At 47.3% G+C, this 15,731-nt stretch overlaps 1 protein-coding gene across 1 annotated transcript in view; it reads left to right on the forward strand.

Moving 5' to 3' along the window:
• Nucleotides 1-11,540: 11,540 nt before the first annotated feature.
• Nucleotides 11,541-15,731, forward strand: part of Vsx1 (visual system homeobox 1) — a 5,560-nt gene continuing 1,369 nt past the window's right edge. The window contains exons 1-4 of the mRNA XM_005371229.1: nucleotides 11,541-11,973; nucleotides 13,994-14,072; nucleotides 14,329-14,452; nucleotides 15,347-15,524. Of these exons, the coding sequence (XP_005371286.1) occupies nucleotides 11,541-11,973; nucleotides 13,994-14,072; nucleotides 14,329-14,452; nucleotides 15,347-15,524 (814 nt within the window). The remainder of the gene's footprint in view (nucleotides 11,974-13,993; nucleotides 14,073-14,328; nucleotides 14,453-15,346; nucleotides 15,525-15,731) is intronic.

Below are 15,731 nucleotides of genomic sequence, written 5' to 3' on the forward strand. Positions count from 1 at the left end.
CCAGGCTGGTCTCGAACTCACAGAGATCCGCCTGCCTCTGCCTCCCGAGTGCTGGGATTAAAGGCGTGCGCCACCACCGCCCGGCCAACATTTCTTTTTTTAAAAAGATTTATTTATTTATTTGTTATGTATATAGTGTTCTGCCTGATGTATGCCTGCAGGCCAGAAGAGGGCACCAGATCTCATTACAGATGGTTGTGGGCTACCATGTGGTTGCTGGGAATTGAACTAAGGACCTCTGGAAGAGTGGCCAGTGCTCTTAACTGCTGAGCCATCTCTCCAGCCCTAGATGAACATTACTTTAGATGGATTTTTCTCTTAAATTATGTAATAAGAGCAACATGGAGCTAGAAACTAAGTTCTAATGATAGTATCTTTCAGATCAATAATTTAAAAAGAGATCTATCTGTCTCAAGGTGGAGGTGGTGGCACATGCTTGTAATCCCAGCACTGCAGAGTCTGAGATATGATTGTGAGTTTGGAGTTTATCTATCTAAAAACAAAATATACAATAGTTTCTTAAATCATATAGAATAGAGTAGCATTACAAGCTGTTATTAGGGTAATAGTATTGACCTTTATTGAAATTCCTGTTCCTTCATATGAGGTTGGGTTATTGCCCTGCATCTTTCCACCGTGCCCTGCGGTACTCTGAGAGCATTCGGTGCAGGCCAGATCTAGCACTAATTAATTGCCTCAGCTTTGGTCTGTCTAGAGACGTTTTCATCTCTCCTATGCTTCCAAAGGAGAGCAGCTCTGTCAGCTGTAAGAGTCTCAGTTGGCAGTATTCTTTTCAGACTCTAAAACACCCAACTCATCTTTTTTTTTTTTTTTCACTTTCAAAGTTTCTGACGGGAAGCCTCATCTTACTGAAGATCTCTTGAGCAACGACTTTTCACATGCTGATTTTAAGATTTTTCTGTCTTCATCTTTCAAGAGTTCGGTTTAAGGGGCTGGAGAGATGGCACGGTGGTGGACAGCCTGGTTCGCCTTGCAGAGGCCTGGGTTCAGTTCCCAGCATCTCCATGCTGGCTCACAGCCATGCATAACTTCAGCTCCAAGGCATTTGATGCTTTCTTCCCACCTCTTTGCATTTCTGTGGGCAGCATTGTTTTGGCTGATTTTTCTCTCCTCTTCCATTTCCTCTGCTTTTGAAATTTATTTTATTTTATATTGCATTTCTCTTTTTAATTTTAATGAGAGTAATGAGAGCAAACACCATGGGTCAGGTGATCACATTTAACTGAGTGCTCACCAAATGGCCACATCTTATCCAGCCCAGTGACTGGATTAACGTTTAAGGGCTTTGGAGGCGTTCCCACTTTCTTTCTGTTATGGCAATGAACCACCATCGAAGTACGAACTTTTGTTTAACTCTTTTTTTGGGATAAATCCCAGAGGGGACCATAATGCCAGCATCTTTAACATCTTGTGGCCCTTTCTTCCCTTGCATTTCTTGCTAGTGTAGCCCTCTCCATAGGCTGTGTTCATGCAGATTGTAATGTCCAGTTGGCAACACAGGTCTCGTTGTCCTTAGGTGTCATCTAGAATGAGGATAGGAAAAAGCAAGGCGTGGCTGCTATGGACACAAAGCTCCTGTCTGGAGAAGGCCCATGGTTTGCAGGAAATGGGAGGTTTGTGGGTAACAGTACCACCATGACTGCAGAAAGCAAGAGACAGGTTGTGTAGACAGGGAGGGGCTGAGAGTGACATTTAATCACTGGACATTAACAGGGGACATCTGTCACTGCCTTTCAGTAAGAAAGCTATGCCTGCAGCCCTGGGATGACAATATGTTCCAGGCTTCATAATCGCTCAGGGAAAAAAAAAAAAACCACTCCTGCAGAGGGCTCTTTCAGCGTTTGCTGCAAATCCTTCCAGTTTATTACAGAAATCCCGGGCAAATCCTTCAGTGAGTGGACTTTCTATTAACACAAAGCTGCTAAGTGAAAAACAAAATGAACAGCAGAAAACTTAAGCCAGATTCTAAATCGGCCCCAGGACCACCAGCCAGGAGAGACTTGCTTCAGAGCTCTGGTGCTCTTGATGAGTGTGACACAGGAGACTGTGGAGATGGCCAGGTGGCTAAGAGTATATGCTGCTCTTTCGGGACACCTGGGTTCAGTTCCCAGCACTTCATAAGGCAGCTCACAGGTGCCTGCGACTCCAGATGCAGCAAATATTCTCTTCCGGTCTCCACAGGCATCATACACACATTCATACATAGATCGATAAAAGTAAATCATTTTTAAAAGTGAACAAAGGAAGGCCTGGCAAAGCTCTAGTCCTGGCCAAATGGCCCTGGGTGCCCTTGTCCTTCCTGCTCTTCTCTGTATCTAGCTCCTGCATGTTTTCTCGGAAAGGAGACTTTAGTGGGATGCCCATCCTTCAGTAGCATCTGGAAGGCATCAGAAGGGGGTTGCTCCAGAGCTTAGTCTCCCCCTGAGCATTTGAAGGTCCATAGGCCATGAGGAAATTCTGCAGACATGGTTTTTATTTATGTAGTGTGCAATATGTCTCTCTGTGGATATGCTGTATGTATGCAGGTACCTATGGAAGCCGGAGGAAGCTGTCAGATTCCTTGAAGTTGTAATTACAGGTTGTTGTGACTGTCCAATTTGAGTGCTGGAAACTGAACTCAGGATCCTTTGGAAGGACAGGACGTGCTCTTAACTACTGAGCCATCTCTCAGCCCTCCAGAAGGAAAATCTAAGCGCATTTCCTTTGTGTAGCTATGACCAAGCTACTTGGGAGAACAAGCAGCTGAACAAGCCGAGGAGAGCATGCGTAGTAGGTGTAAGTTTCCAGTTTATCTATTGTTCTGTTCTTTTTTTTTTTGGTGTTTTAGGGACAGGACCCTGAGTGAGTTAGGCACACATTCTTCCCCTTTAGCTGAATCCCCTGCCCTCCGCCTCACACATTCATAAGCAACCATTTTTTCCTGAAGAGAGAAAGGCTGTTGCTGACTTCTGTGGGAAGAATATTGGAAATGTATAGAACAGATTTAGAATGAGGTAGGGGCTCTGGGAGTGGAGGTCAGTTCTGGAGCATTGCTTAGCATGTCTGAGGCTTTTGGTCCAATATTCTAGCACTACTACTGCTACTAATGATAAAAATAAAATTATCTGGAGTGCTGTACAATTGTAGTGACTTTTTTGGCTCTGTCACACTGGGGCAGGAGTGGCGGGATGTGCCACAGTTGGTGCTCTTAGCAGAAGCCATTAGCATCACAGTGTGAGCCAGGATCAGCGTTTCACTCCCACCAGCGGAGCATACGTTGAATCCATGTGCAGGATTAATATCTTCCTACGGTATAGTGTAGGGACCAATTCTCTGAGGAAAACGGCTTCATTTAGCAGGATTAGCTCTCTCGCTTATCTGTGGAGAGGCTGAGATAAATGCGCCATATACGTCACTGGCCGGTCAGTCCTTGTATGTATGCGTTCATGGGTATCTGCCTCCCTGTTCATCCAGCAGGATGAACCAAGCATTGCAAAATGACACATAAAACCAGGAATAGATTGGATAGGCTTTGTTCTTAACTGCCAGGAGCATTTCTAAAATGCATATTTTTAAATTTTGCTTCATTTTCCATGGTTTCATTCCTTAAACAGTTCAGTATCTCCAGCAGGTCTTAGATACGTGTTAGAGAAGGTCCATCTAAGTCATATAGGTTCACACGAACACACGTGTACACAAAGACACAGCTATTTAAGTGAAGTTGTCTGAGAGAAGCTATGTCCAGGCCCATTTACTTCATTAATATCAGATCTTAATAGCTCACACATGAAAAATGAAAAGAAAGAGTTCAGGAGACCAACAGCTGTCAGGTTAGCAGTGCACAGCATTTACCTGCACACGTGGACCTGACTCTAACCGTCTATGTCAAGGAGTAGGTCCCCCTAGCTCTTTTTATTTTATTTTTTTTTATTTTTCGAGACAGGGTTTCTCTGTAGCTTTTGGTTCCTGTCCTGGAACTAGCTCTTGTAGACCAGGCTGGCCTCGAACTCACAGAGATCCGCCTGCCTCTGCCTCCCGAGTGCTGGGATTAAAGGCGTGCGCCACCACCGCCCGGCTCCCCCTAGCTCTTTTATTTCAGTCTCTCCAGACTTTTCCTTATTCCTGTTGCAGCCTACTTTCGGGAGCCCTTCCTCCCACCCCACCTCTATCCCCCTGGGGACTCTGCCTCCTAGTGCAGACCCAGGGTCCCCTTAGCTCTTTCCCACTGAGCTTACAGAGTAAGCAGTGCCTGCACCTCCTCCAGCCACCAGTAGGGGGTGAGCAAGAATTTGTAGGGCGCAGCAGAGACTATATATTTTCCCCGCCATCAGAGCAGGAAACCAAGTGATGTTTTTCTTTAGTCCCTGTCTCTCCCACATCCCCTGCCCCATTCCCTTTCCCGGAACCTTCTCGGGCACATGCTGAGGTGACAGAGTGAACACCAGCAACTTCCAGGCCCCTCAGAGGAAATGTTTGATTTTAGGCCTGATAAGACACTTATGGAGGCGCAGCAGATAGTTCATAGAGCCAGTGCTCCCCTATCTCCCTGTCTCCAGAGTCCGAGCCCCATTTCCATGGCGTCCTCTGGGTGCTCTCCTAGCCTAGGACACACAAGCAATGCAATGTCACTCACAGGTCAAAAGGCTCTCAGGCCAGCAGCACATGTGGGAAAGACAGAGAGAAGTCTCTTTTGGCCCCTCACCTGTTCTTCAGTCTCTCAAGCCTTAGTCAGTGTCCACCAGCCCCAATACTCCAAAACTCTCTAGTCTCCCAACACATCTTGGCATCCCATCCTGCCTCTCAGGAGAAAGCCAGGACAGAGATGATCAGGACAGGACTGGCCCAGTCAGGCTGCTTTAGCCTCTCCACGTGGACTAGCCCCAGAGCCTCACCCACCCTTCCTTCTGTTCCAGGCATTTACTGTGCTCTGTTTGTCATGCTGAAGATGGGTCTGACATCTGCATGGTTCTGAACGAACCCATCAGCTTCCTCCAGCACAATTTTGTCACATCCTAGGACAAACAGGATCCCCCGAAGAGACGAGCAGATACAATGCACTCAGTGCTTGCAGTACACAGCATGACTTCAATCAAATGCTTCCTCACTCCAGAGGCAAGGGTGGCTGGGCATGGAGTGTGCTCTACGGTGAAGAAGAATCAGAATACTCAGAGATAGAGTGGGAGGGAGAAGGGTCTCAACACAGCTTCTGCAGGCCTGGCTGTATCCCATTGTTCCACGTGTCACATTGGCCGTCCCATCCCACGGGCTAATTCCCTTCTGCTTCCATTAGTTCCGGTTGGCCCTGACACTTCCAGACAGAGACTCCTTGACAAGTTGTGTGTATGAAATTATTTGTTTTGAAAAAAAAATTATTTGTTTTGCTCCTTTTTGGTTGTTTTTGTTTTTGAGACAAGGTCTCATGCAACACAGGCTTGTTTCAAACGCTGTAGACAAGAATGACGGTGGGCTCCTGATCCCTTTGTCTGCATCCCCAGATCGCTGAGATTACAGTGTGCTACCATGCCTAATTTACACGGTGCTGGACATAGAACCCGGGATCTCATGCATGCAAGACAAGTTCTGTGTAAACCATTCCCAGCGCCTTGTTTTCCATTTTTTAAGGTAATTGTGAATGGATTAAACAGAAACGCCCCTAGAAACGCTGGATAAGTATGCTTTTTTAAAGTCACCATTTGTCTTGCGACATCTAAAGGGAATTTCCAGGACCCAGAATGAAGGTGAAAACCAGGGTGGTGAGAGGAACTGAGAGCGGGCTCTTCTTTTTGTTCCTTGCCAGCTTTGGGAACTACATTTTGTCCTTTTATTTTAAGAATGTGAACAGAAAGTACAGAGAGTTCCCATATACACAGTGAGACCTCCTGTCATTAAAATCTTTCATGATTTTTGTATTGATCAAGACCACACTGTGGGGAGGTTGTTGAATTATGGAGCCTGAGACTGGACAGCCGCACTAGGTCACTTAGTTGTTGCTTCCCCACGACACACAACAGTTTCACTACACGGGAAGAGCCTCCAAATGTTGCCTGTTTATCTTTGCCCCCTACGGATCCCTTGGCAACTGTAGCTTTGCCTCTTCTGGAATGTCAAATGTGAAATCACACAGTATGTAGCTTTCTCGGATTGGTTTCCTTTACTGAGTAATGGCATTCAAGATTTCCCCCTGTCTTTTCATTTTCATTTTCTTTTTTTTTTTTTCAGGGTCTCTCTATGTAGCTCTGGCTGTCCTAGAATTTATGTATGTAAATCAGATGGTCTTGATTTGTTGTTTGTTTGTTTTTGTTTTTGAGACAGGGTTTCTCTGTGTAGCCCTGCTTGGAACTCATTTCGTAGACCAGAATAGTCTTGAATTCAAATCGATCAACCTGGCTGTGCCTCCCAAGTGCTGAGATTGAAGGCATGGCCCACTATGCCTTCCCCCCCAAATATAGATTTATTTATTTATTTATTAATTATGTATGCAGTGTTCTGCCTACATTCACCCTTACAGACCAGAAGAGGGCACCAGAACTCATTACGGATGGTTGTGAGTGACCATGTGGTTGCTGAGAATTAAACTCAGATCCTTTGGAAGAGCAGCCAGTGCTCTTAATCTCTGAGCCATCTCTTCAGCCCCATTTATTTTTTATTTTTTGGTTTTTCAAGATAGAGTTTCTCTGTAGCTTTGGAGTTTGTCCTGGAACTAGCTCTTATAGATCAGGCTGATCTCGAACTCACAGAGATCCATCTGCCTCTGCCTCCTAAGTGCTGGGATTAAAGTGTGAACCACCACTGTCCAGCTTTGCCTGGCTCTTTTCATTGTTTTGATAATAGAACAATATTTCACTGCCTATTTGTAATATAGTTTGTATATTTCTCAATGGATGGACCAGGTTGATTGCTTCCAACACTGGATTTTTATATAAAAAACACCCTGCTATGAATATTCATATTGTGAGAGCATGCTCACCAATGCAAGTGAGTAAATACCAAAAAATACGATTGCCACATCATATGATAAGATCATGTGTAGTTTTGAAATAAATGGACAAACTGCCTTTAAATGTTCTTTGTATATATCAGATGCAAGTTTTTAAACAGATCTGTGTTTTGTAAATATTGCCTCCAAGTTTGTAGCTTGACCTCTCATTGTGTTATTCATAGACTGCATAGCCTATACAGATTTTCCAAACACTTTTAATGCTAATTTACCCACACTTCTGATTTTGCTCTACCCTCAAATTCCCCAATTATTCCCTTTCTCCTTCTCCAATCTGCTTCTACTATGCCCCTTTCCTTATCCACCCCACTGTGGACCCCTTTGGTTTCTTGGCTTCTTCAGGTACTCCAGTTTAAATACACAAATCTAAAAGATTAAAAACTTCAGTTTACAGATGAGAGAAAACACGTGACATTTGTCTTTCTGGGTCTGAACTACCTCACTAAGTATGTTTGTTCCATCCATTTACCTGCAAATTTTACAATCTCTTTTTTTCTTTACAGATGAATAGCATTCTATTATGTATATGCCTCATGGTTTCATTATCATAGTTGTTGTGAATAGCCGTGAACATAGATGAGCAAGGATCTCTGCAAATATAGAATCCTTTGGATGTATATGCCCAGGAGGGGTATAGCTGGTCCTTTGTATGGTTTCTATTCTTTTCAATTTGCTGAACCATGTCTTACAATCCAGAATACGGCCTATCTTGGAACTGTCCCATGTAATCTTCTCTCTGTGTTTATGTGTGTGCATTCTTGTTGTTTTTCAGGCATTATCCACTTCAAAGAATATTATTTGAGACAAGATCATTCACTGGCTTGGACTTCACCAAGCAGGCTAGGCTGGCTACATTAAGCTCCAGGGACCTGCTTGCTTCTACTTTCCCAGTGCTGGAATTACAAACATGTTCCTCTGTTCCTGGCTTTTTACATGGGTACCTAGGATTTGAATTCAGGTCCTCCTGTTTGTGTGGTAGTCACTTTACCAACTGACACCCCCAAATCTCCAAATCTGTTATGTTTTTTTAAAGATTTATTTTTAAAAATCCTCCCCCACCCTAGGTGTGTGTGGGGGGGTTGGGGTTTGTGCACATAAATGCTGGAGCTGAAGAGGTCAAAGGCACTGGACACCCTGGTGCTGGAGTCATAGGAGATTGTGATCCACGTGACATGGGGGTTGGGAACCAAACTGTAACTGTAACTGTTCCTAGTAGGAACAGCCCTACTAGGACCTTGGGGACAGTCCTACCAGGACCCTGCAGAGACAGAGTAGAGCGCACTGCACATGTCTGTGGTAGAACAGAGTGTGTACCATCCATTTCTGTTGTCCTGTGAACCAGGGCTTTTCAGAACGTAGACTAATTCTTTGCACGTGTGGCTAGCTAGTAAGGTAGACTCAGAGCCAAGAGAATCCCCTGGAAAAGATAAGAAGCTAAGGCATGGGACTGGGAGACTAAGGAGGGTGGGCAAACCAACCACAGAAAGGGACAGGAACAGGAAAAGTAGCTCTTCTACAACTTTTTTGTTTGGTTGGTTTTGTTTTTGAGACAGATTTCTACTCTGTAGCCCAGGTGGCCTCCGGGTCTCCAGCGAGTTGTGATTTTCCCGGCTCAGCATCCCATATGCTGGAATCACAGGCAGGAGCCAACACACTGGGCTCTAACAGCATCTAAGAAGGGGCAGAGGAGGAACTACGATCGCATCTCATGCTCTATCCCACTCCTGTTACATCTGAAGATTTTGTACAGCTAGCCAGGCCAGCAGCAGTTCTGAAAAGATGGAGAGTAGTGTCTGTGGACCAGCCCCAATCAAACAAGGCCTAGTCTGGTTCCGTGAAAGGCTGCAACACATCTAAACTGGGCAAACAGGAGAAGCGATGGACGGGCACATTTGTGGCTGGCATCAGAGAGGGTCTGGAAACATTCCCTGAAAATAGTGGGAGGAAAAACTTTGATTAGTTAAATTCTAAATAATCCTGGCTGGTGAAGGCAGATCTGGACTCCTTAACGGATTTAGGGGTTCCAAAGAGGGTGGCAGGGGAAGCAGACAGTGGCCCTAGATGTGCGCATGGTGAGAGGAGGCCACACCAGGCTGCCAAAGCATCAAGATGAGGTGCAGACCTCCTGCCCATGTCTTTATCTGCTTGGAGATAGGGTGGACATACAGAGTGGGTAGACAGAGCCGCCTCCTGTGCCCGGTCCCTTAAGTTACTAGAAGTGATTTCCTCCACTTTGAAGGTCATTTGGGTAAAGCACTTCCTCCTCTCTTGCTCCTGAGTCTCCATCCTATGTCACCAGCTATTGGACGGCTGCAGCCATGGGGGTGTAGTGACACAGGTTCCTAGGCAGGAAGGCAACCATGAAAACCAAATTCTTTTCTTATTTTGTGTGTTGGAGGGGGTCATGTGAAAGGCAGAGGACAGTTTGAGAGAGTGGCTTCTCTCCCTCCACTACTGTGATTCTGGACTCCTTGGGTAGTCTGGCATGGGGTCAAACACCTTTATCCTCTGAGCCATCTCCAAGGCCCCATGAAAGGATTCCTTGTTATCACTTTCCCTTGCCAGTAAAGTGCCCAGAGATCCAGCTCTCCTACCAGAGTCCCTGCCAATTGGGAAACAGGCAGCATTGGGGTGCCCCTGTCCAGGAATAACGGGACCCTTAAGCCTTCCTCAGTCGGGCTCTGCCTCACTTTCCCCATTTCTCTTCCCATGTTCCATGAGACCATTTGATTTATATGAGTAACCTCTCATCTGCAAAGTGGGTTCATTAGGTAAGATCTTTCTCCGGGGTTTAGAATCAGATGTGCACTGGGCTGTTCCGGGTGGCTGAGGCCAGACATTCCTCCCGTCCCCAAACTTTTGGGTTCTTTGTATCTCTGGCATCCACTCGGTGTGGGGAGTCTGTCATCTTGGCAGCCAGAGATCTGAACCTTAGCTATAGACCCGAGGAAAGGTCGCTGGAGCCTCTTCTATTTGCTGGTGATCATTTCTGAATCACCTACCCCAGCTGCAGACCACTGGGTATCTTAACTGCAAGCACCAATCCGAATTTACAAAGGACCACGCAGGGCTCTGTATCTCTGATGTCTTCCCCTAAATTCAAAGGTGAATTTTGGGTAACATTCCTGGCAGAACTGAAAAGACCCCCACACCCCACACCCCTCCCCGCCTGCGAGCAACTCAGGACAATTATTCTGAAGGAAAGTTACCGGTTTGCTAATCCAGCAGAACAGCTTGGAAGGGAGATTTGGGTCTTCCTTTAATAATGGAAAGTTAATGCGCAGCCTCTTGTTATTGTCTTTCTTAGAGCCCCCTGTTTAATCCTCTGGCTTAGTGGTGGCGCCCCTCACACCGCGAAGACAGCACGGGAGACGTGCTGGGTTGGGCTCTGGCCCGGTTCCTCGGGGAGGGGGAGGAAGCCGCGCCGCGCCCCGCAGGTCTCCAAAAGTTGTGGCTCGCTGTCTTGGTGGCCTCAAACTGTTTGGAAACCAGGAGATTTTGAGAAGCGCCTGACAGCAGGACTCCAAGAGAGGATGGGCGGCTGGGCTGGAGGTTGAGCCAGGAGTGGCTGGCTCACGTGTTTTAATTAGCTCTAATTTCAACAAATATGGAATTCCTACTTGCCAATCAGATTGTCTTTGGATAATCATAAAACCTGACAGCCATTTGTTAGTCTCAGTGAGGAGTCCCAGTAGTTGACCTGTTTACCTCACGCTCGCCACCTGTTTAGGATTGCTGAATCAAATACCGGTACACTAAAACAATATCCATTGCTTACGAGAAATTAACATTTCGCTGGGTAGCGCGTATTTTTGTTAATCTGCCCACGGTTTTAGCCCTCCTATTCCACATCTCCCTCTCCTCCTCTCTCCTCTTTTCGTAGTTGCTGTGAATTTGTGAATTTGTTGCATTCTCTCTCCAGCCCTTGGGGATCTAGCGAGGGAAGGGTTTGGTTGGAGGGAGAGTTGCCGGCCTTGAGTTAGATACAAAATGTCAGTTTCTTTCCTGCAGGGGTTTTCAGGCTGAGCGCTGGAGTTGAACCGGCGGGTCTGAGTGGTTTGGTAGTGAGGGGGATGTGGTTGGGAACCCGCCCAAGGCCTTATAGGGCGGTTGAGCATGCGAGAAGGTTTCAGAAGGCCAGGAGTGTCCAGAAGGGAGCTAGCTCATCAGGATGGATGTGGAACTTGTGGTTTTCATGGAGTGGGCAGGCAACACACTCCTCGTTGCTTGCTCACTTTTCCTTTCCTTCCAGAGCCTGGGGGTGGGGTGGCTAAGGGACTGCTGGAGAGAGAAATGAGGTGACTAGGAGGACCTCAGTTGGGAGGCCAACAGCTCAGGGGAAGGGAGCTGGTGGCGTCTGCACCTCGTTGGTGGGAGCCTGGATGAGTCTGCTCCTTGCTGATTGGTGCCTTCTGGGTCGTCTAGGTCTCAGGGACAGCCTACCCAGCATAAAAGCCTTTGCCTGAGCTAGCCTCTTTTGCACAGGTGACCGGGAGGGACTCAACTCCCCTCGCCTGGCGCCTGGCCTAAAGAGCTGAGAAGCATGACTGGACGGGACGGGCTTTCGGATGGGCTCTCTAAGAGTAGAGCCCTGGCGCCAGGCTGTCCTCGCACCGGCTCTCGCCTTCGAAGCTTCGCCATCAACGACTTGCTGGGTTTGGAAGCGGACTTGCCTACTCCGGCGGCGGGGCTCGAGTTAGGATCCAGCTGTGAAACTGCAGCCGAGCCCGCGGGGTCCGGGCCAGGACTCTGTGGTTCCTGCCCTGCCCGTGGGGCTCTCCCGCTGGGGCTGAGTCTCTTCTGTGGCTTCGGGGCGCAATCCCCCTCCGCGGCCGCTGCTCGTGCGCGCTGTCTGCTCCTCGCCGATCTGAGGCTTCTCCCACCCGCGGGTCCCGAGCCTGCTGTCGCCCAGAGCTCCGTGCGCCCGTCGCCTGCGCTTGGCCGCCAGCAGCGTAGCGAGAGCGTCTCCACATCGGGTAATTTTAGGCAACGTTTTCCGACCCCAATTCAGAAGCACCTGTGTAATGCTTGGTCGCACTTCGAGACACCTTAGATCTCGAGAGATTGGAATCCCAAAGAGAACCCAGTCCTGACAAGGGAATCCGCTGTACCTCCTGACGTTGCTGGTCTCCAAACCCCAGCCTTTCCTCCCAAGCTTTATTCCCGCAGGCAGTGGGGACAGTCACCGTGGGTTCCGATGGATCCTGTGTAATCCAGACCCGCAGGCGCCTTTCTCTCAGCGTTTAGCAGGCGTCTTTGAGAGGCTCGTGGTTAGGAAGACCAGGGTCTGTTTGTCTATTCTTAAGGCAGAATCGACCGAACTGACCCGTAGTTGAAGAGGGCTGGGTGTCCCCGGGAACTCTTGGCCTCTCCGGGTGCTGTTCTAGAAGGGAGTTCCGGGTCTCCAACCATTCTCTCTCTTCCCCTCATTTTTTTTCCATTCATGTTTTGTTCGGAGTTCACCTATTTTTCTCAGGAATAAAAAAGTCTTGGATTGTGGGGCAAGAGAAGGAACCTAAGACATTCTTCCACCGGGCAAGAAATTGGGAGGCTGGAGATGTGACGGGGAGAGGGAGAGAATAATGTGGAAAAATCGACCGCGGACCTAGCAAAACTCCTGCAGAGCAGCGCCCGGCTGGGTAGGCAGAGTGGAGTGTGGTGAGCAAAGAAGGGCCGCTCTCTGGGGCTCTCAGCGGCAAATGGTCCATTGCATACTCCTCGCCTCTCTAGTATGAAAGGAGCCCCTCATTTGTTGTGTCGTTAAGATCCAAAGGCTATCTTCACAGAGTGACTTCTCCAAATATTAATAAAAGGAAAGGTAAAAAAAAATGCAAGGAAAGGTAAAAAATGCAAGTAAATTTTATCCCGAATGGGCATTTCATGCAGAAACAGCATCATGTGACTGGTGGGAAATTCTGTCTCCTTAAAAAAGCAAAAAGACACAGTTGAAGTGTATTTAAATACTAGATTGTCAATCCAATATATGCAAATGTTATCATTTCCGTGTAATCAATATACGACAATTATTCTTTGGGGATATTAAGTTTCCCAGACTGACAAAGTGTTTTATATCTGCCGCAAGTGTTAGTAGCCACTTCTCGTGCATTTCCTCACCCCAGTGACTTCCGGACACTCCACAGCACAGCACAGAATATTACAATCCAAGGATGCCGTTTTGTGGTGATGTCATGGATACAGAAAAAAAACTGATGATCTTTCATTGCTTTTGACTTTACTCATTTAAAAAATATTTGGGGGGCAATTCTACTTTTGAATGATGAGCCTGGTAATAGTTTGGCTTCTAGCTTTCCTTACCCTAAGGGCTTTTGCTGTGTTAAATACGGGCAGAGAACCAAACAGTTGGATGGTATTGTTTCCAAGGAAATCTGCACATCAGTAGAACATGTATGTCATGCATGTAAAAGCTTCCTGGGCACACCAAAGCAGGGTGAACTCTGACAAAGATTCTGATATCCCGAATCTCAGAAATGTCCACATGGACACTGAGGGGAACTGAGAGGCACCTGGAGCAGGGGGGACTGTCAGCTGCCTGCCGACTCAGGTTAGCAAGACAGTAAGTAGCCAAGTAAGCATTGGCTTTCCAGAATGTGAGATTTAGACCCCAACTTCATCACTGCAACTTGACCTTTTGTGACCTGGTGGGGCAGCAATACCAGCTGCCTTTGTTCTTTTATTTTATGTGGAATAATAGAAATAAAGCAGACAGCATCTGGGAGTGGGAATTGCTCTCTTTGCTTGTGCATATCACTAAGTACATTCTTGTTTTGCTTTTTTTAAAAACCAGGCTGCCCTCGAACTCATAGAGACCCACCTGCCTCTGCCTCCCAAGTGCTGTGATTAAAGGCGTGCGCCACCATCTCTTGGCTTACTAAGTACATTCTTAGCACATGATGTTAACCTTGACATTTAAAATATAGCAAAATACATAGCTCAAAATATTCACATTCTCAGAGAGTTCTCTTCTCATATCAATAGATGGGGACAGTCCGTCTGAAGAAAAGAGTGATCTGAAGATGTCCCCTGCCCAGGGCAAGAGGAAGAAGCGGAGGCACAGGTATGGGTCGAGGCTTCTTGGCCTGTCTTTCCTCAGAGGGACACAACTCTACTGTCTTTGAGAACAGCGTCTAAGGATGCATAGAGAGCCCAGCAGTCCTATGGTGGCCAGTGAGAACCACACATCTATTTTCAAAGTTGACATGTAATACTCAGAAGGCTACAGGGAAATCTGTACAGTTCTGGAGACATAATTTGGTAGGTTGGTAAGTGGGTTTTCTCTTTCTGGCGTATTTCATGTGTAATTCTCTCTACAGGACAGTTTTCACTGCCCATCAACTCGAAGAACTGGAGAAGGCATTTGGAGAGGCTCACTACCCGGATGTGTATGCCCGGGAAATGCTGGCTGTGAAAACAGAGCTCCCTGAAGACCGAATACAGGTGTCTAGTGGTGCCCTTTCTCTTCTGAAGACACGATAGAGAACGTGTCATTCCCCCCACACACACACATGAACTAGCCACAGCTACTCAGGACAGCCCTGCACAGTCCTCTTCACTTGAGAGCTGAGAGTGGCTTAGTTAAAGGCACTAAAAGGCTCTCTCTGGCCTTTGCGCTTTTTTTCTTCTATCATTATCTTTGACCTATCCTCAAACATTACACAATGGTGAGCCATCGAGATGGCCTAGTTGGTTAAGGCACCTGCCACCAAAATGACTTCCACCGGAGCTGGATCCCTGGGAGCCACTTGGTAGGAGAACGCTAATTCTTGAACGTTGCTCTCAGACAGCCGTGTGTGCGCTGCATCACACCAGCTTCTACACGCATGCACACAAAATTAATAAAAGTGATGTTTAAGGAAATCAGACAATTGTGTATTGAGCTAGGTAACTGCATGAAGGCACATTAGTAAACATGTTTAGCTCGCCTCTTTAGCTTTTAAAGAAATCACCATATACAGCCTGAGTAGGTGTCACAGTGTATCAACCCTGAAAGTCTAAAGGGACCATTCACTGCCCCTGTAGACTTTCTCAACAGGAAAGTCAGGAAACTTTGTTGTGCGCAGCCCCTTTATAAACACACTGCAGGAAAGGGTTCTTTTCATTCCTTATTTTTGCTTCCTGACGCCTTAGAAAACTCGAGAGGAAGCGACTTCTGCCTTATCCCCACCATACTGAGTCCTTGCGGGTTTGGAGGGCTGTTGCCACGCTGGCTGGCTCGCAGGTCTGGATGGGGAATGGGCCCTTTGTAGACCCAGAGTCCTGGAGTGCACGCGCTCCTCCAGGCATTACTTTTCATAGGGTCTTTCCTTGAGACCCTCCTCTGCCTCTAACCAGGTCTGGTTCCAGAACCGGAGGGCCAAGTGGCGCAAGCGAGAGAAGCGCTGGGGCGGCAGCAGCGTGATGGCTGAGTACGGACTCTATGGGGCCATGGTGCGCCATTGCATCCCGCTGCCAGATTCCCTGCTCAACTCTGCGGATAGCCTGCAGGGCACCTGTGCGCCCTGGCTTCTGGGTAAGCCCGTGGCTGAGAACCGGACCAGGGAGGTGGGCGGGGTCCTCACTGTGGACTTACAGAGCAAAGCAGGAGAGGTCTCAGGTTTAGGCCCAGTCTGAACTCTTAATTTCTCTCTAATTCCTAGCTTGATTTTCATTGGAAGTGTGGAGGCAGAGTGTGGGAAAGTCCTTTTGGGCGATTCCCATTGGCAAATGTAAATAGACA

This window comes from Microtus ochrogaster, unplaced genomic scaffold (genome assembly GCF_000317375.1).
Source record: "Microtus ochrogaster isolate Prairie Vole_2 unplaced genomic scaffold, MicOch1.0 UNK100, whole genome shotgun sequence".
In the NCBI taxonomy this organism is placed as follows: Eukaryota; Metazoa; Chordata; class Mammalia; order Rodentia; family Cricetidae; genus Microtus; species Microtus ochrogaster.